This window comes from Lynx canadensis, chromosome B1 (genome assembly GCF_007474595.2).
Source record: "Lynx canadensis isolate LIC74 chromosome B1, mLynCan4.pri.v2, whole genome shotgun sequence".
NCBI lineage: Eukaryota > Metazoa > Chordata > Mammalia > Carnivora > Felidae > Lynx > Lynx canadensis.
Window position 1 is genome coordinate 44,732,767 of NC_044306.2, and position 21,486 is coordinate 44,754,252.

At 42.9% G+C, this 21,486-nt stretch overlaps 1 protein-coding gene across 1 annotated transcript; it reads left to right on the forward strand.

The window, feature by feature from the left end:
* The first annotated feature begins 281 nt into the window (after positions 1 to 281).
* GOT1L1 (glutamic-oxaloacetic transaminase 1 like 1) lies at positions 282 to 4,832 on the forward strand. The gene is made up of 9 exons (XM_030311874.1): positions 282 to 396; positions 1,164 to 1,345; positions 2,097 to 2,208; positions 2,456 to 2,565; positions 2,781 to 2,873; positions 2,967 to 3,117; positions 3,626 to 3,791; positions 4,294 to 4,436; positions 4,684 to 4,832. The coding sequence occupies exons 1-9, from the start codon at positions 282 to 284 to the stop codon at positions 4,830 to 4,832; spliced, it is 1,221 nt and encodes a 406-aa protein (XP_030167734.1).
* The last annotated feature ends 16,654 nt before the right edge of the window (positions 4,833 to 21,486 follow it).

Here is a 21,486-nt window from a genome sequence, read left to right on the forward strand (position 1 = left end):
GTGCCTAGTAATTCCAGGTCCTCCCACCCCTTGCTCTCTGCCCACTCTCTCAGGGGATCGTCCTCAACTGCCATGGAATATTCCCATAGCCTTCGGGAATCACCCCCTCAGAGACCAGGATTTGTAGGGTTCTGTTGCTCTGGTAACCAGCGATCTGGAGCCTCTACATTGGACCTGCTGCAGTTCTGGAAAGAGGCAGCCCTGGTTGGGCCAGGCTTGGGGGAAGGCTTTGGGGCAGGAGCAGGGGACAGCAGAGGCTTGGCCATACTTGTATCTCAGTGATGCCCACCCTTTCAGTGTTCTTGGATGTGCCCCTAGCCCAGAAGCTAGAGGGCAGCTTATTAAAGACCTACAAGCAAGACGATTGTCCTAACAAGATGTTCCTGGCCTATAAAGGTAGATGTCTCATGGTTTTAGAAAAAAGCAGAAAATGTCCTGGATCATTCTGTGCCCTTTGCCTTTCACTAGGACTTCCAGGGATGGGGTAAGACCTATGTCCTCTACCCTGGCTCTATGCTTCAGGGTCTGCTTGGGCACTATACTTTTCCCCTGATCCTCTCCCCTTTTCTGTTCCTGAACTAAGAATGGCTCCCAAAATGGACTCTTGTGAAATGCAGCCAGCCCTTGCCACTGTGAAAGTCAGGGTTACCTTTGTTCAGCCTTGTATATATACGGCACGTGTGGTGTATCATTTTTGCCCTTTAAAATGGCATAGATTTAGGGGCACCTGGGTGGCTCGGTCAGTTAAGCCTCCAGCTCTTGATTTCAGCTCAGGTCATGATCTCACAGTTTGTGAGTTCGAGCCCTGACAGTGTGGAGCATGCTTGGGATTCCCTCTCTGTCCCTCCCTCTCTCTGTGTCTCTCAAAAAAACAAAAACAAAAACAAAAACAAAAACAAAAAACTTTAAAGAAAGTGACATAGGTTTAAAAAAAATGGCATAGGGTTCAGTTGTCTTTAAAAAGACAAAAATTATACACATTCACTGACAGCATGTTGTTTTTATAAAAGGGAGGGAAGAAAAAAGTTGTCTTTTCCTAGGCAACTTTCCAAAGCCCCAAGAAAGCCAAGACAGATGAATTGTTTGTGGGCTATCTGCAGAGCCCAGACCTGGAGGCCCCGAGGCAGGGCATCCAGAGCTCCCTCTGTGGTTTTCCCTCACAGTCTGTATGAGTAACAAAGGCCAGCCCTGGGTTTCTTCTGTGGTGCGCAAGACCCGACTGCAGATTGCACAGGATCCCTCTCTGAACTATGAGTACATGCCGGTGATGGGCATGAAATCATTCATCCAGGCCTCCTTGAAACTCCTCTTTGGAAGGCACAACCAAGTCATTGTGGAGAACAGGGTGAGATGAAGGGCCCTTTGTTTATTCACCCAGATACAGGGAGTGGGGCTCTGGGGTTGCACAGTCTTAAACCCGGAAGGGGCCTTGGAGGGCTCCCTGGTATTGACAGAGGACACCCCTGAGACTCAGAGTCCAGAGACTTAGTCCGTGAAGGGCAGAGCCAGGATCAGAACCTGAAGAACCACACTGCTGATGTACAAGCTCTTTCGAGAAAGGAATAGTCAGGGGGCGCTTGGGTGGCTCAGTCAGCTAAACGTCTGACTCTTGATTTTGGCTCTGGTCATGATCTCACGGTTCAAGGGATAGAGCCCCATGTGGAGCTCTGAGCTGACAGTGTGGAGCCTGCTTGGGATTCTCTCTCTCCCTGTCTGCCCCTCCCCTGCACACTCACATGCTCTCTCTCTCTCTCTCTCAAAATAAATAAATAAACACTAAAAAAAAGAAATAGTCTGGATTTGAGGCAGCACTAATATCACTATTACTCTTTTTTAAAGAGTTTATTCTTTTTTTAAAGTGCATTTATTTTGAGAGAGAGAGAGAGAGAGAATGAGGGGAGGAGTAGAGAGAGAGAGAGAGAGAGAGAGAGAGAATCCCAAGCAGGCTCCATGCTTTCTGCATGGAGTCCAACTCGGGGCTCAAACCCACAAACTGTGAGATCATGACCTGAATCAACATCAAGAGTCAGACACTAAACTGACTAAGCCACTCAGGCTCCCCTCAAGAGTTATTTCGTTTTATTTTCTGCTGGCAGGTAGGGGGTGTGCACACTGTTGGTGACAATGGTGCCTTCCAACTTGGGGCCCAATTCCTCAAAATTTGGCGTCAAGATTCTCAAGTAGTTTACATTATTTCTTCTAGAAAAGGTGAGTATTATGCAAAGTGAGGGTGACAGAAGATTCTTCTCCCCTGTTCCTGATTCCTGCCCCATTTGCAATCTTCACTGTTGTCCTTCTCACTCTCTGTCATGAGCAAAATGGTGTGGATGAGCCAAGTATGTTTGTCCTTTTCCTGTTATTGTCCCACCTTCAGCCATTGACCTTGAGGCCCATTCTCTGGCATGTCTGCCGCCATTTTTTCTGTACAAACTGGAGGGGGGCTGTGTTCCCACAGAGCCACATGGACTCGTCTTCCAGGACATGGGCTTTAAAGTTTCCGAATACTCCTTCTGGGACCCCAAGAAGCTGCGCGTGGACCCCAACGTGCTTCTCAATGTGGTGGAGGTAGAGGGGCCTTGCTCAGAATCTTCTCCCCACACCTGATTACAGTTTTATTTTCCTTTCCTCCCCTCCACCCCTGTCATCATGAAAGACCTTTCCTAGGCTTGGATTTGCCTGTTTAGTAGGAACCAACATGGAGGATCCCTTCTCCTCCATGGGCCCTGGTACCACTCCCACTTGGTAGGGGAAATGCCTGATGAGACAATGTCTACCTGCAGCAGGCCCCACATGGCTGTATCTTTGTGATCGGCAACACTGGTGACTGCAAGTTGACACAAAGTCAGTGGGCAAGGTTGATGGCCAGCATGAAGGTGAGGCTAGTATCCACCTGACTTTCCTCCCTCTCACCATCCACCATCTCCTCCACCAATCTTGTCCTTTTCCTGTTCTCCTTTCTCCTACAGAGAAAGCAGATATTCCCATTTTTTGACATTCCCTATCAAGGCTTATCCACCGGGGACCTGGAAGAAGATACTAATTTCTTACAATACTTTGTGTCTCAAGGTTTTGAATTCTTCTGCAGCCAGTCTCTGTCCAAGACTTTTGGCATCTATGGTACAGTATGGGGAGAAGGGCAAGGGAAGGCCTAGTGCTCAAATGGTGCCACAGCCATGGCACTAACGATGTATTTGACATCTCTACCGTCTGGAGAGAGCCAAGGCCTCCAGGGAGAGCACCATGGAGGCAGATGGGAAGAACACCGAGCTACAAGTCAGGTTCTGTGATATTGTCTCCATTCAGCTACTAAAACTAGCCACTAAAACTGACTCCAGTGAAATCATTTTGCCCCTTTGGGCCTCTGTTTCCTCAGCTATAAGATGAAGGGGTAGGACTTAGTGATCCTTCAAGTGCCTCCCATCTTTGAGACACTTACTTATGGCTACTTTTTCTGGAAGAAGAGCCTCTGGCAACTTCCTGGGGCCTGGATAGCTGCTTGGCTAGGCTACAAGTAGGAGGGCCCTGTAGTCCAACCCTCTCTTCTACAAGGTTGGAGGTAGGGTCATAAAGGAAGGCTCTGGTAATGGAGGAGGAGACTGAGGGGCTATCTGTTTCAATGCTGCAGATGAAGGAGTGGGGATCCTGGTCGTGGTGGCACTCAACAACCAGCTCCTGCTATGTGTCCTCTCCCAGCTGATGACACTCACCCGGGCCCTGTGGCTAAACTCTCCCAGTAGGGGTGCTCGCATTATCACCTCCATCCTCTGTAACCCTGCTCTTCAGGAAGAATGGTAAGGGCAGAGGGTGGGGGCAGGAAGGGGGATGGCAGAGCCTCTAGACATACTGTAGACCTGCCAATTCACAGGATTCTTCCTTGCCTCTTTGACTCCATTCATTCGTCAACATTTGCTGAGTACCCACTGTGTACTAATTGTAGGGGCCATGCCAAAAGTTGCCTTACCTTGGGGGAGGGGGTAAGAGGACATTCTTTTTGGACACAGTCCAGTGAATTATTGGAACTCTTTCAGATTGCAGGAGGAGGTTAGGCAGCATCAAGGGTTTGCTACTCTGGCAAAATCTGCCTACAAGCCTGCTTGGCTTGCTTTAATTTATATGGGCTGAAACTCTCCTCCTATTTATAATCATTCCAGATCCCTGGCTCTCCTAGTGTGCCCTCAGGCACCCTGGTTGGGGCTTATGAAGGGAAGAAGAATGGAATGGCAATGAGGAGGTTGAGAGCAGGGGGAGGGTGGAACCTCATACTTTAATTCCTTGCTGTCTTTCCTTTCGCAGGAAGCACAGCCTGAAAGGACTTGTAGAGGACATCATGCTGACCAAGGAAAAGGTGAAGGAGAAGCTCCGGCTCCTGGGAACCCCTGGTTCCTGGGATCACATCACGGACCAGAGTGGACCCCATAGCTACCTTGGACTCAACTGTAAGTATCTAAGAGGGGGTAGCTCACCCTTTCTGGCCTTGGGCTTATAATTGAGCATTAAACTTCACTGACCTGTCCCTAGCTTCACCTCAGAGTCTGATTCTTTCCTGAGGGAAGTAGAGCTGCTTTAAAGACCCTTCTGGATCCCCAGAAATGCTGACATTCCCTATTCTCTGTAATCCACCCTGGGCTAGAGGAGAGTTAGAGGTGGCCACCTTTGTATCTCAGATCCTGTGATTATCACTAGCTGAACAGGTGGAGTACCTGGTCAAGGAAAAGCATATCTACATCCCCAAGGATGGTCAGATCAACTTCACCTGCATCAATGCCTGCAATGTAGATTACATCACTCAGAGCATCAATGAGGCTGTCCTTTCCATCAAGGGCTCACAGTAATGTCTTCAGACAGTCAATGTCTTCTGGCCAGAATAAAAAGCTTTAGTCTTTGCAAAAATTCTGTGCTGATTATTCATTGCTGCAATTCATTTCTCTGCAAAGCACTCTCTCTTTCTGTCTATTTATGAAGCATTGGTCTGGAATCAGCAAGGAAAAAAGGCCCAGAGAGAAAGGGAATGTCTATCTTCATTGACCATTTCATGTTTATTGAACACATACTATATTAAGGCCCTGATTTGGTGGTGTCTTTGTTTGGGTTGTTATACCAAAATACCAACAAATTTGGTGTCTGGTGAAGGCCCACCTCCTGGTTCATAAACAGCATCTTCTAGCTGTAATATCACATTGTGGAAGAAGCAGAGGATCTCCCTAGGGCTTCTTTTATAAGGACACTAATCCCATTTGTGAGGGCTCTGCCTCTATGATCCAACGACATCCAAACACCACCACATTGAAGATTAGGTTTCAACGTGTGAATTTTAAGGTGTCATGAACATTCAGATAATAGTATCTGGGCAACAAAGGGAAAATAAAGAGAAGGCAAAAAAAACCAGGTACAATCCAGTCCTTTTTCTCCAGAACCACACAGGTGCCTTTTTTTTTTTTTTTTGAGAGAGAGAGAGCACAAGCAAAGGGAGAGAGAGAATCTTAAGCAGTTTCCAAGCTCAGTGTGGAGCCCATTGTTGGGTTAAATCCCATGACCCTGGGATCATGACCTGAGCTGAAATCAAGAATTGGTCGCTTTGGTAATGCAAGCTGGTGCAGCCACTCTGGAAAACAGTATGGAGGTTCCTCAAAAAAATAAAAATAGAACTACCCTACGACCCAGCAACTGCACTACTAAGCATTTATCCACAGGATACAGGTGTGCTGTTTAGAAGGGACACATGCACCCCAATGTTTATAGCAGCACCATCAACAATAGCCAAAGTATGGAAGGAGCCCAAATGTCCATCGATGGATGAATGGATAAAGAAGATGTGGTATATATATATATATATATGCACACACACACACACACACACACACACACACACACACAATGGAGTATTACTCGGCAATCAAAAAGAATGAAATCTTGCCATTTGCAACTACGTGGATGGAACTGGAGGGTATTATGCTAAGCGAAATTAGTCAGTCAGAGAAAGACAAATATCATATGACTTCACTCATATGAGGACTTTAAGAGACAAAACAGATGAACATAAGGGAAGGGAAACAAAAATAATATAAAAACAGGGAGGGGACAAAACATAAGAGACTTAAATATGGAGAACAGACAGAGGGTTACATGAGGGTTTGTGGGAGGGGGGATGGGCTAAATGGGTAAAGGGCACTAAGGAATCTACTCCTGAAATCATTTTTGCACTCTATGCTAACTAATTTGGATGTAAATTAAAAAAATAATAATAAAACAAGTTAATAAAAAAAATTGGTCGCTTAATCAACTGACCCACCCAGGCATCCCTGCAGGTTCTTCTCAAGATTCCTTTGGTCCTTAGCTTCTAAGGGCTTCTAGCCTCAATGTCAGAAGAACTCTAGAGGAACAAACCCTCGGTGCATATGGGTGGCATGTTTTAACCATTCTCAAAGGTGTTTTAGCATGAGGATAGAATTTATTCAACCAGGTTCTCCCCAACATTCTGAGCCTAAGAAAATAATACTAGTGACTTTTGGATTATATAGGTTAGAAAGCATTGAACTAGCAGAGCAAAACCACTGCCTGTGACCTTTTCTACTAGTGGCTTACATGAGATACAAGGGGTTCTAATGCCCCCAGCCCAGGATTCTGGCAGCATTTGAGGGAGGAATAGTTGTCCTCCCACACTTTGTTTCTAGTTGACTTCAGGACCCCATTTAAAAATTTCTTACTGAATGTTCATTTAAGCCTTCCTTGAAACTAGTTTCTGTCTTGATCACCTCTTATTTAGTATCAGATGCCTGATCATTACTCTTTTTTTTTCATTTTTAATTTTTATTTATTTTTTCCTCAAAAATTTATTTTATTTTTTATTTTTATTTTTATTTATTCCAAAAAAATTTTTTAACGTTTATTCATTTTTTTGAGAGGCAGAGAGACAGAGTGTGAGCAGGGGAGGGACAGAGAGAGAGGGAGACACAAGATCTGAAGCAGGCTCCAGGCTCTGAGCTGTCAGCACAGTGCCTGATGAGGGGCTTGAACTCATGAACTGCGAGATCATGACCTGAGCCAAAGTCAGCCACTTAACCGACTAAGCCACCCAGGCACCCCTTTTTAGAATTTTTATTTATTTTTTAATTTTATTTTTTTTAAATTTACATCCAAATTAGTTAGCATATAGTGCAACAATGATTTCAGGAGTAGATTCCTTAATGCCCCTTACCCATTTAGCCCATCCCCCCTCTCACAAACCCTCACGTAACCCTCTGTTTGTTCTCCATATTTAAGAGTCTCTTATGTTTTGTCCCCCTCCCTGTTTTTATATTATTTTTGTTTCCCTTCCCTTATGTTCATCTGTTTTGTCTCTTAAAGTCCTCATATGGGTGAAGTCATATGATATTTGTCTTTCTCTGACTGACTAATTTCGCTTAGCATAATACCCTCCCATTCCATCCACGTAGTTGCAAATGGCAAGATTTCATTCTTTTAGATTGCCGAGTAATACTCCATTGTATATATATACCACATCTTCTTTATCCATTTATCCATCGATGGACATATGGGCTCTTTCCATACTTTGGCTATTGTTGATAGTGTTGCTCTAAACATTAGGGTGCATGTGTCCCTTCGAAACAGCACACCTGTATCCCTTAGATAAATACCTAGTAGTGCAGTTGCTGGGTCGTAGGGTAGCTCTATTTTTAATTTTTTGAGGAACCTCCATACTGTTTTCCAGAGTGGCTGCATCAGCTTGCATTCCCACCACCAACGCAAAAGAGATCCTCTTTCTCTGAATCCTAGCCAACATCTGCTGTTGCTTTGAGTTGTTAATGTTAGCCATTCTGACAGGTGTGAGGTGATATCTCAGTGTGGTTTTGATTTGTATTTCTCTGATGATGAGTGACGTTGATCATTTTTTCATGTGTCGGTTGGCCATCTGGATGTCCTCTTTGGAGAAGTGTCTATTCATGTCTTTTGCCCATTTCTTCACTGGATTATTGGTTTTTTGGGTGTTGAGTTTGAGAAGTTCTTTATAGATTTTGGATACTAACCCTTTATCTGATATGTCGTTTGCAAATATCTTCTCCCATTCTGTTGGTTGCCTTTTAGTTTTGCTGATTGTTTCCTTCGCTGTGCAGAAGCTTTTTATTTTGATGAGGTCCCAGTAGTTCATTTTTGCTTTTGTTTCCCCTGCTTCCAGAGACGTGTTGAGTAAGAAGTTGCTGAGGCCAAGATCAAAGAGGTTTTTTCCTGCTTTCTCCTCGAGGATTTTGATGGCTTCCTGTCTTACATTGAAGTCTTTCATCCATTTTGAGTTTATTTTTGTGTATGGTGTAAGAAAGTGGTCCAGGTTCATTCTTCTGCACGTCGCTGTCCAGTTTTCCCAGCACCACTTGAAGAGACTGTCTTTATTCCATTGGATATTCTTTCCTGCTTTGTCAGAGATTAGTTGGCCATACGTTTGTGGGTCCATTTCTGGGTTCTCTATTCTGTTCCATTGATCTGAGTGTCTGTTTTTGTGTCAGTACCATACTGTCTTGATGATTACAGCTTTGTAGTGTAGCTTGAAGTCTGGGATTGTGATGGCTCCTGCTTTGGTTTTCTTTTTCAAGATTTCTTTGGCTATTCAGGGTCTTTTCTGGTTCCATACAAATTTTAGGATTATTTGTCCTAGCTCTGTGAAGAATGCTTGTGTTATTTTGATAGGGATTGCATTGAATATGTAGATTGTTTTGGGTAGTATTGACATTTTAACACTATTTATTCTTCCTATCCAGGAGCATGGAATCTTTTCCCATTTTTTTGTGTCTTCTTCAATTTCTTTCATAAGCTTTCTAAAGTTTTCAGTGTATAGATTTTTCACCACTTTGGTTAGATTTATTCCTAGCTATTTTATGGTGTTTTGTGCAACTGTAAATGGGATTGATTCCTTGATTTCTTTTTCTGTTGCTTCGTTGTTGGTGAATAGGAATTCACCTATTCACTGATTTCTGTGCATTGATTTTATATCCTGCAACTTTGCTGAATTCATGAATCAGTTCTAGGAGTTTTTTGGTGGAACCTTTTGGGTTTTCCATATAGAGTATCATGTCATCTGCAAAGAGTGAAAGTTTGACCTCCTCCTATCCGATTTGGATGTCTTTTGTTTCTTTGTGTTGTCTGATTGCAGAGGCTAAGACTTCCAATACTATGTTGAATAACAGTGGTGAGAGTGGACATCCCTGTCTTGTTCCTGACCTTAGGGGGAAAGCTCTCAGTTTTTCCCCACTGAGGATGATATTAGCGTTGGGTCATTCATATATGGCTTTTATGATCTCGAGGTATGATCCTTCTATCCCTACTTTCTTGAGGGTGTTTATCAAGAAAGGATGCTGTATTTTGTCAAATGCTTTTTCTGCATCTATTGAGAGGATCATATGGTTCTTGTCCTTTCTTTTATTTATGTGATGAATCATGTTAATTGTTTTGTGGATATTGAACCAGCCCTGCATCCCAGGTATAAATCCCACTTGGTTGTGGTGAATAATTTTTTTAATGTATTGTTGGATCTGGTTGGCTAATATCTTGTTGAGGATTTTTGGATCCATGTTCATCAGGGAAATTGGTCTATAGTTCTCCTTTTTAGTAGGGTCTCTGTCTGTTTTGGAATCAAGGTAATGCTGGCCTCATAGAAAGAGTTTGGAAGTTTTCCTTCCATTTCTGTTTTTTGGAACAGCTTCAAGAGAATAGGTGTTAACTCTTCCTTAAATGTTTGGTAGAATTCCCCTGGAAAGCCATCTGGCCCTGAACTCTTGTTTTTTGGGAGATTTTTGATCACTAATTCAATTTCTTTTACTGGTTATGGGTCTGTTCAAATTTTCTATTTCTTCTTGTTTCGGTTTTTGTAGCATATATGTTTCTAGAAATTTGTCCATTTCTTCCAGATTGCCCATTTTTAAAAAATGTTTGTTTATTTTTGAGAGAGAGACAGAGCATGAGTGGGGGAGGGACAGAGAGAGAGGGAGACACAGAATCCGAAGCAGGCTCCAGTCTCTGAGCTGTCAGCACAGAGCCTGATGTGGGGCTCGAACTCACAGACCGTGAGATCCTGACCTGAGCTGAAGTCAGATGCTCAACCTACTGAGCCACCCAGGCGCCCCCAGATTGCCCATTTTATTGGCATATAATTGCTCATAATATTCTCTTATTTCTGTTTTTATTTCTGCTGTGTTGGTTGTGATCTCTCCTCTTTCATTCTTGATTTTATTTATTTGGGTCCTTTCCTTTTTCTTTTTGATCAAGCTGGCTAGTGGTTTCTCAATTTTGTTAATTCTTTCAAAGAACCAGCTTCTGGTTTCATTGATCTGTTCTACTGGTTTGTTTTGTTTTGGTTTGGTTTGGTTTTGATAGCATTTATTTCTGCTCTAATCTTTGTTATTTCCTGTCTTCTGCTGGTTTTGGGTTTTATTTGCTGTTCTTTTTCCAGCTCTTTAAGGCATAAGGTTAGGTTGTGTATCTGAGATCTTTCTTCCTTCTTCAGGACGGCCTGGATTGCAATATACTTTCCTCTTATGACTGCCTATGCTGCGTCCCAGAGGTTTTTGGGTTGTGGTGTTATCATTTTCATTGGCTTCCATATACTCTTTAATTTCCTCTTTAACTTCGTGGTTAGCCCATTCATTCTTTAGTAGGATGTTCTTTAGTCTCCAAGTATTTGTTACCTTCCCAAATTTTTTCTTGTGGTTGATTTCGAGTTTCATAGTGTTGTGGTCTGAAAGTATGCATGATATGATCTCAATCTTTTTGTACTTGCTGAGGGCTGATTTTTGTCCCAGTATGTGGTCTCTTCTGGAGAATGTTCCACACGCAGTGGAGAAGAATGTAATTCCACTCCTTTAGGATGAAATGTTCTGAATATATCTGTTAAGTCCACCTGGTCCAGTGTGTCATTCAAAGCCATTGTTTACTTGTTGGTTTTTTGATTAATCTGTTCATTGCTGTGAGTGGGGTGTTGAAGTCTCCTACTATTATGGTATTACTATCAATGAGTTTCTTTATGTTTGTGATTAATTGATTTATACATTAGGGTGCTTCCACATTTGGCACATAAATGTTTATAACTGTTAGGTCTTCTTGGTGGATAGACCCCAATTTTTATTTATTTTTGAGAAAGAGAGACAGAGTGTGAGCAGGGGAGGGGCAGAGCAAGAGAGAGGCACAGAATCTGAAGCAGGTTCCAGGTTCTGAGCTGTCAGCACAGAGCCCGATGTGGGGTTTGAACCCACCAACCGAGAGATCATGACCTGAACCGAAGTTGGACACTCAACCGAGTCACCTGGGCGCCCCACTACTCTTTGTTTAAAGTATTAATGAGTTTAAACTTTTTATTATGAATATTTTCAAACACAGTAGGAAGAATTATATAATGAACCCCCCTTGTAGCCATATCCACCTTCAATGACCACATCACAGCCAATCTGTTTCTTCTATCTCTCCAGGCATACCTCCAAATTATTTTGAAACAAACTGTTACATACTTTAATCTGTAAGTATTTAGTATGTACTCCTAAAAGACAAGGGCTCCTCTTTTTAAAGTAGCCATAATACCAACATCACACACCTCCAAACCAACAATTACTTCCTATCAACATACATCCAATATATCACACGTCCACATATGTAATATCATTTATCTTCATTCCTGATTGTCCTACACTTGGACTTCTTAAAATAATTTTTTTAAGATTAGTGCTTGTTTTGTTTTTTATGTTTTTAAATTTATTTTATTAAATTTTTTAATGTTTATTTATTTTTGAGAGAGAGAGAGACAGAGCGTGAATGGGGAGGGGCAGAGAGAGAGACGGAGACATAGAATCTGAAGCAGGATCCAGGCTCTGAGCTGTTGGGTCCTAGCTGTCAGCACAGAGCCTGACGTGGGGCTGGGAGCCACAAACTGCAAGATCATGACCTGAGCTGAAGTCGGGCGCTTAACTGACTGAGCCACTCAGGCGCCCCTGTTTTGTTTTTTAAAGATTTTAAAAATATTTATTTATTTATTTATTTATTTATTTATTTTAAATTTACATTCAAGTTTGTTAACATATAGTGCAATAATGATTTTGGGAGTAGAGCGTGATTCATCCCTTAGATATAACACCCAGTGCTCATCCCAACAGGTGTCCTCCTTAATGCCTCTTGCCCATTTGGCCCACCCCCCTACCTTAAACCCATCCAGCAACCCTCAGTTTGTTTTCTGTGTTTAAGAGTTAAAGATTTTTTTAATATTTATCTTTGGGAGAGAAAGAGAACACGCACGCATGAAAGAGAGAGGTGTGGGGGGAGGGGAAAAGATAGAGGGAGACACAGAATCCGAAGCAGGCTCCAGGCTCCCAGCTGTCAGCACAGAGCCTGATGAGGGGCTTGAACTCACAAACTGCAAGATTGTGACCTGAGTCAAAGTCAGATGCTTAACTGACTGAGCCACCCAGGTGCCCAAGTTTTGTTTTTTTTTTTTTATTTTTAATTTTATTTTTTTACTGTACCTTCCATGCTACTTCCTTGTCTTTCATAGATAACTTTTGTAAATGTTTTATGGTTTATTCTTCTATTTTGTTTAAAATGTAATCAAATGTCTAAGTGCATGTGGGTAAGTATTCCTAACTTTTCTTAAACAGTGGACTACTAAACATAAATAATATCTCGCTGGTTAATCTCAAATTGGAATGGTTCAGCTTCAAGAAGTATGAACATTTACCCTCTCCACATTCTGTATGCATCTGGCTTTTATCTCTCCAGACTAGAGTCTAACTTTGTAGTTTGAAGTCCATTCATGACATGAATAACCAGTGAGATTCTAATGAGATGGGTATCTTTGATGAGTCATTTCCTTCTTTGGGAGCTCATTTGATAAATGATAGGTTGGAAAAAAAATAAATGATAGGTTGGAATAAGATTTTCTCAAGATCTTTTCTTATCTGAAAACTTTGTTATTCCCCAGACTTCCTTAAATATATATATATATGACATTGATATATATATTAAACAAACATTGATATATATATAATATATATTATTTTATTTATTTATTTATTATTTATTTATTATTTATATATTATTTATTTATTTTATATATTATTTATATTTATACATTATTTATTTATTTATTATTATTTATATATTATTTTATTATATTTATTGATAATATATATATATATATATATTATTTTGGGAGACAGAGCACAAGCAGGGGAGGGACAGAGAGAGAGGGAGAGAGAATCCCAAGCAGGTTTCACACTGTCAGGGAAGAGCCTGATGTGGGGCTAGAACTAAGGAACTGTAAGATCACAACCTGAGCTGAAATGAAGAGTTGGCCGCTTAACCCCCTGAGCCACCCAGGCACCCCTTCCCAGACTTCTTAAATTTTTAAGTTTAATTTCTTAAATTACCTTAAGTTTTCTTACATTGTCCAGAATGAAATAGAGGATCACCTAAACTTTCTTCTGGCTCTTAAATTCTATAAGACTATGTCAAGCACTTGCCAAGGTGGCTTCTCTAGAAAGCAGCCTTTGGGAATTAGGAAATTTTTGCTCTAAGATATTCCTGTATCATTTCAGTCATCATCCACAGTAAATTTTGAGCCTCCTTTATGTTTTGTATGAGGAACATTTTTAGCTCAGGGGGATACAAAAAGGTATAGGACATTATGAGTTGAGCTGTTTAAATGTCATTAAGAAACACCAGTTCTGACCAATAGCATTTGCTATTAGCTCCAAAGTAAAACACACACACACACACACACACACACACACACACACACACACTTATTGATATGCAACATATATGACATCAAGAAAAAGAATACCTTGGGGTGCTTGGCTGGCTCAGTTGGTAGAGCATGCAACTTTTGATCTTGGGGTTGTAAGTTCAAGCCCCATATTGAGTGTAGAGATTACTTAAAAACAAAATCTTGAAAAAAATACTTTGATGGAAAAATGGACATAAACAAGCAATTTATTAAAGGACTTAGGATATAAGCAAGAAATGTACTAAAAAGGAAATTTTCAACCTGAAAAAATTGTTGTTCATCATGAATTAAAGAATGCAAACTAAAATAACTGGCAAGAGTGTGGAGAAAGATTCAGCAGACAGGAAGGATGAACAGTTAATCTCATCAGCATTCAAAGGCAGGAAATGAGATACTCTGTGATAATGCATAGGAATTGAAAAATCAGGAATCAATATGCATTTCTCTGCTTCTCTTTAAGACTGGGAAAGCGTATTAATTAATTGTAATAAGACTGTCTGCCTGTGCTGAGTGCCCATTTGAGGTCAGTTATATGGTTTTCTCCAGCAAAATTCAGCTACTTTTTTTTTAATTAAAAAAATTTTTTAAATGTTTTTATTTATTTTTTGAGACAGAGAGAGACAGAGCATGAACAGGGGAGGCACAGAGAGAGAGGGAGACACAGAATCCGAAGCAGGCTCCAGGCTCTGAACTGTCAGCACAGAGCCCAACGTGGGGCTTGAACCCACAGACTGTTCAAGACCTGAGCCGAAGTCGGATGCCCAACCAACTAAGCCACCCAGGCACCCCTAATTTAAAAATTTTTTATTTTTTATTTTACACACACACACACACACACACACACACACACACACACACAGTACATGAGCAGGGGAGAGGGGCAGAAGGAGAGAGAAATTCCCAAGCAGATTCCATGCTGTCAGTGTAGAGCCTGATGTAGGGCTTGATCTCATAACCCTAGGATCATGGCCTGAGCTGAAATCAAGAGTCAGAGGCTCAAACGTCTGAGCTACGCAGGTGCCCCAAAATTCAGCTACTTATATGCAGACTCAGAGAAGGAGGGTAACCCAGTGTGATCAGGTCAGGAATCCTGCAGTAAAGAGTAGGGCAGAGGAGAAAAAGGCAAGAGGGTCATGAGATTTTATAGGCAGCCACTGTTGTCTGGACCCTGGCACCAGGGCTGGCTGTGAAGGAAAGTTAAGACAAGAGGGGAGGAAGTGACGTTGGTGAAAATTGTGCAGTAAGCACCTCTGAAAATTCTCTCCTCTGTAAAAACAATGAGAAACCGGCAACATTGAACAGAAACAACTTTTTCATAATTCTGGAAATTAGTCAAAGGTTTGCAGCCATCCAGGGACTGTTTATTCAAAAAAACCCAGCTGATTCTTTTTTTTTTTTAGTTCATTTATTTATTTTGATAGAGAGGGAGCAGGTGGGGGAGAAGCAGAGAGAGAAGGAGTGACAGAAACCCAAACAGGTTCTGCACTGCCAACCTGGAGCCCAATGTGGGGCTCAAAGTCACAAACTGAGAGATCATGACCTGAGCTGAAATCAAGAGTCCGAAGCTTAACTGACTGAGCCACCCTGGAAACCCCTCACTCTTGATTAGAGCAGTGAGCTTTGTGGGGTTTTAAGCTAATGTGTTTGCATCCCCTCTCTCTAGCTCTGCATAGTCTTAAAAACCAACAGTGAGTCAGACCAAGAAAGACAAAAACCATCTGATTTCATTCATGTGTGGAATCTAAAAAAACAAAACAGACTCTTTTTTTTTTAATGTTTTATTTCTTTTTGAGAGAAAGAGAGACAGAGTGTGAGCAGGGGCGGGGCAAAGACAGAGCGAAACACAGAATCTGGAGAAGGCTCCGGGTTCCCAAGGCGGGGCTCAAACCCACGAACCGTGAGATCATGACCTGAGCCAAAGTTGGACGCTTAACCAACTGAGCCACCCAGGCGCCCCACAAAGCGGACTCTTAAGAGAACAAACTGATGGTTGCCAGAGGGGAGGTGGGTCGGAGGGAAGGGGAATATAAAACCAATAAATAAACTTCATGTGGAAATGCAAAGGACCTAGAATAGCCAATTTTGAAAAACAACCAAGTTTGAGGACTAACACTACTTGATTTGAAGTTTTATAAAGGTATACTAATCAAGATGGGGTGGTATTGGTGTAAAGGTAGACCAGGAGAGAGCTTCAGAAACGATCATACACATACACGTGGACAACTGATTTTTAATGAAGAGGAAAAAGTAATGCAACGGAAGGGGGCTGTCATGTCGGATATCCTATGGAAAAAAAAAAAAAAAAGAAAAGAAAAAGAAAGAAAGAAGAAAAAAAAGAAAATAACTTCAATCCGTACCTTGCACCATATATAAAATTGAACTCAACATGGATCATAGGCCTCAATGGAAAATGTAAAACCTAAAAATAGAAACTTGTAGAACGCACAGGAGAAAATTTGCGACCTTGGGTTACACAAAGATTTCTGAGATACAATATCAAAGAATGATCCATAAAAGAAAGAATAGACACATTTGAATTTACCAAAATGAAGCATTTCTGCTATTTGAAGTCATTGTTGAGAGAATGAAAAGACAATCACAGACTGAGACAAAATATTTGCAAATCGCCCATCTGATAAAGGACTTGTATCTAGAATATATAAATAACTCTAAAAACTTCATAATAAGAAAACAACACAATTTTTTAAGTGGGCAAAAGATTTGAACAGATACATTGCCAAGGAAAAAATAGATATACACGTGGCAAATAAAGCATATGAAAAGATGCCCAGCGTCAGTAGTCAATAAGGAGTCACTAAGGAAATACGAATTAAATGACTGACCATACTAAGTGTCGGTGAGGATGTGGAAAAACAGAAATTCTCATAGAGTGCTCCTGGGAATGTAAGACGATACTATCACTTTGGAAAACGCTTTGGCAGTTTTGTAAGGAATTAAACACTACTTACCATATGATACAACTATTGCTCTATTAGGTATTTACCCAAGCGAAAAAGAAAAACATGTCCATACAGAATCTCGTACATGAATGTTCATGGTGGTTTTATTTGGAATAGCCAATAACCAGAAACAACTGGAATAAATGCTCATGAACAGGTGAATGGATTTAGACAGATTTACAAATTGCAGTATGCCTAGAAGATGGAACACTACTTAGCAATGAAAATAAATCAACTATCGATATACACAACGTGACTGAATCACCAAATAGTTATGCTGGGTAAAAGAAGCTAGACAAAAAAGTGCATACTGCATGATTCCATTTGTATAATATTCTAGAAAATGCCATCTAAACCATAGTAACAAAAAGATCAGTGGTGGCCTGAGGGGGAGGGGTTACCAATGGACACAAGAAAACTCTTGGAGGTGGTAGGTATGTTCACTACCCTGGTCATAGTGATGATTTCACAGGTGTGTGCATATGTCAAAGCGTATCAAATGTATACTTTTAAAAAATGTTTATTTATTTATTTTGAGAGAGGGAGAGAGGGTCAGAGATAGAGAAAGAGAGAATCCTAAAGCAGGGCTCGATCTCACCAACCTGAGATCATGACGTGAGCCAAAATCAAGAGTTGGTGGCTTAACTGAGCCATCCAGGCATCCCACAAATTGTACACTTTAAATATGTGCAATTGATGATGTCAATTAAAAAAAAAGATAGGAGTGATACAAAGTGGAGAGGTCATGAGGGCCAGTCCATTAGCAATCTTGGAAGCAGAGAAATGTAGAAAGTGATGGTCTGTGGGTGGAAGTCTAAAATCAGTATTTAGAGGGTTTCCTGGGTGGCTCAGCTGGTCGAGCGACAGACTTTGGCTCACGTCATGATCTCACTCTTCGGGATCTCGCTGTTCTCGGGGGTAGCCCTGCAATGGGCTCTGTGCTGACAGCTGGAAGCCTGGAGACTGGAACCTGCTTCAGATTCGGTGTCTCCGTCTCTCTCTCTCTCTGCCTCTCCCCAGCTTGTGCTCTCTCTCTCAAATAAATAAATATTAAAAAAATAAAATCAGCATTTCGATAATGGTGCACTTTCCGGTGGAGTTAACATGGGAGGGAATACATTTTCACCTTTTGTTCTTAGGGGACTGTTTTCCTTGTAACCCAGCCCAGGACACTGGAAACATTGGGACTTAGGTTGAGTAAATGGTCTGTAAACACATCTGGTTCTTCCAATGAGTCCAGACTGTAGTCATGACCATTACCATCCTAGCTAACGGATGCTGAATGCTCATCTGGAGCTGTACCCTTCTAAGCACTTTACGTCCAACATCTCCTGTCTTGGTGAGCATCGGTAACCTGCCCAATCCAGGTCACCCAGCTAGTAAGGGTGCAGGGGTCCATGTGCGCAGGGCCTTCACCCTTCCTAAGGGTGCCGCTGGCCCCCAGTCAGGCTGCTGCCGTCACTCCTTCATTCTCTCCCCCTGAGGGCTCTAGCCTCTAACCCTGAGGAGGTAATAAGCACGCAGAACAGGGCCCAGAAGAAGCCTGCTTCCATGGAGAGGAGCCTCCAGGGTCCGCGCGTGCCAGGCGCCACCTGTAGAGCTCTGCGTCTTGCGGAGAAGGAAGAGCGCACAGCTGCGTCCCCTCGGAGCAGACACTGCGCGCCAGGAAAGCTTGGCGCAGAGAGGCTGGTAGGGCCAGGGAGATAAAGGAACGGGTAGGAGGGACAGACTGGGGCACAGCCTTTCTTAGGACTGGGAAAGCCAGGTGAGAGTACCTGTGGGCCACCAGCTGCTCAGGAGCGGGCGTGGCTGCAGAAAAGCCAGGTTTTGCAGCCGACGCTCGTGGCGGTTTCTACACAGAGCACGGCTCCACCTTTTCTGGTGGCAATCGAGTTCCTCCCCGGCATTGCTGGCGGCTAGGACCTGGCTAGCCCTGGCTTCTTCAAGTATCCGGTGTGGGTGTGTGTGTGCTCGGGAGGGAGGAAGTGCAGTCATTGCTTCACCGCGATCTGCCGTCGGGGAGCTTGATCTTAAAGTGACTCCGCCTGTGAAGGTGTCTGGCAACTTTCTCTCGTAGGAGCACGCTGAGATTCCAGAGGGTTCTGTTGCATCCCGAGGACGTGCGTGGGAGTCTTTGGCCAGCAGTTTGTGGGGGTGTGTGCTGGGCTTTACCCAGCACTTCTTGGGCTGCCTTCTCCCCTTTTCCATCAGCTTGGGTCCCGGCAAGACCTCGCAGTAAAAGAAAAGGAGGTAGGGGCAGGTCGGCCTTCTTTGGTAAACAGATGGCTGAGGACGTCGCTGAAGGAAACCCAGGCACCGGGGCGCTTCTTCCAGGCCAGGGCCCTGTTCTCCGCAGGCAGAGGCGGCCCCAGGCTCGGCCCTGAATCGGGGGTGGGGGGGGGGGTGGGGGGGGGGGGACGGGACCTGGAAGGAAACCCCAGGGCGAGGACGCTAAGAAAATAAGAAAAACCGAGGATTCTGTGACAGAGCAAGTGTGTGGCCTCCAGGACCACGTGGACCGCGGGGACTGGAGGAGTGACTCACGGCCTGGCTTTGGGATCCCATCTTGGGCGCTGGAGCCAATGAGCAGCCTGACCCACAGGTGGAGCCCAGGGGTGGGAGGGAGGCGTTCTCTACCTAGGCATGTGCCTGGGGCCCTGGGCTAGCCCGGGCTGGGGCTCCTGTCTCCGCCCAAGGACTGGAGGGCGGAGGAAGCCCCACAGCTGAGCCCGGTTGGACTGGGGTGGGGGTGGGGGTGGGAGTGAGAAAGGACTCGGAACTGCTCTTGAGCGCCCCCAGTGGGTCTTCGCCTTTGCTCCCTGTTTCCTCTAGGCCTTCCATGGCAGCCAAATATGTGTACTCGCCCACTCACTCCTCTCCCATAAACCTGTAAGGGGGGACCTTAACCCTACTCTGTGATATAAGATTTAGGCCTCGTTCTCTCGCTTGTTCACCACACTGCAGCCACACCGGTTTTCTTTCAGTTCTTGGAACATAAATAGGTCTCGCTGTCTCAGGGCCTTTGCACACTCTCATGCCAGGAACACTTTCTCTGCTTTTTGCAAGGTCAGCCCCTCTCTCCTCGTGTGGGTCTCACTTCTCAGCTTAAATGCCTCCTCCTCACAAAAGCTTTTATCGCACTCTCCTGCAAAGTAGGGTCACTGCTCCCCACAAACATATTTATTTCCTCTTTCTTGTTTCCTTTATACCTCCTTGTGTGCACTTTGTGTTTATTTTATTTTATTCTCTGACTTTGACAATTTGATGTAACATAAAGCAGGAAACGTATTTGCCCTATGACCTGTGACCGGCATATAATAAGCTGTCAAATGTTTGTGATAGCACTTTTATTAATTAGTTGACTCCTGGCTCCATAGAGCCAGAAAATGCCTCCTGGGATAGGGCACTCTACCCAGTTCTGTAGAAACCAGCACTTTTGCAGAAGCTCCAAGTTGTCAGTGTGTAAGGTGGGTGCCTAGGTGTAGTCTTTATTCCCTGAATTTTCCCTTAAGAGACCTAAGTCAGTTACCTCTGTAGGGCAGTATTCCTAGGCTCTCATGCAGGGTCTGGCACTCCTAGGAACTCAATAAATATGGGACACTGAGTGGGGGTGGGCCTCCCCCCACCTCTGCCTTGGTTCTTCACCATTCTCCCTTTGAAGCAAATTCAGCACATCACATTTTTCTAAAACTGATCTCACACCACGAAGCTGAAACTGTCATGGGGACAGACATTGAATTTACCCCCTATGGAAAACTTTTCTTTTTTTTTTTTTTTTTGCCTTGAAATGCCAGGATATAACTGAGTAGCATTTTCTTAGAATGCAAAAGATCATTGATCTACCTAAAATCCTTTTTAAGTTTACAAACATGCGTATCTTTTTAAATTACATTTAAAACTTTAATTCCAGTATAGTTAACGTACAGTGTTATATTCGTTTCAGGTGTTCAATATCGTGATTCAACAATTTTATACATTACTCAGTGCTCATCATGATAAGTGTACTCCTTAATCCCCATCACTTATTTCACCCATCACCCCACCCACCTCCCCTCTGCAACCATCCGTTTGTTCTCTATAGTTAAGAGTCTGTTTCTTGATTTCTCTCTCTCTTTTTTCTTCCCTTTGCTCATTTGTTTTGTTTCTTAGATTCCACATTTGAGTGAAATCATATGGTGTTTTTCTTTTTCTGATTTATTTCACTTAGCATTATACTCAGCTCCATCCATGTTGCAAATGGCAAGATTCTATTATTTTTTATGGCTGAATAATATCCCACTGTGTATACATACCACATCTTCTTTGTCCGTTCATCAGTCGATGGACACTTGGGCTGCTTCCATGATTTGGCTATTGTAAATAATGCTGCAATAAACATAGGGGTGTATGTATCCCTTTGAATTTGTGTTTTTGTATTTTTTGAGATAAATACCCAGTAGTGCAATTACTAGATCATAGGGTGATTTTATTTAAATTTTTTAATTCTTTTTTTAAGTGTTTATTTATTTTTGAGAGAGAGAGAGAGCGAAGGAGAGAGAGAGAGAGACAGAGCATGAGCAGAGGAGGGGCAGAGAGAGAAGGAGACACAAAATCTGAAGCAGGTTCCAGGCTCTGACCCGTCAGCATAGAGCCTGATGTGGGACTCAAACTCACAAACCTTGAGATCATGACCTGAGCCGAAGTCAGATGCTCAACCGACTGAGCCACACAGATGCCCCTTATTTAAAAAATTTTGAGGGGCGCCTGGGTGGCTCAGTCGGTTAAGCGTCC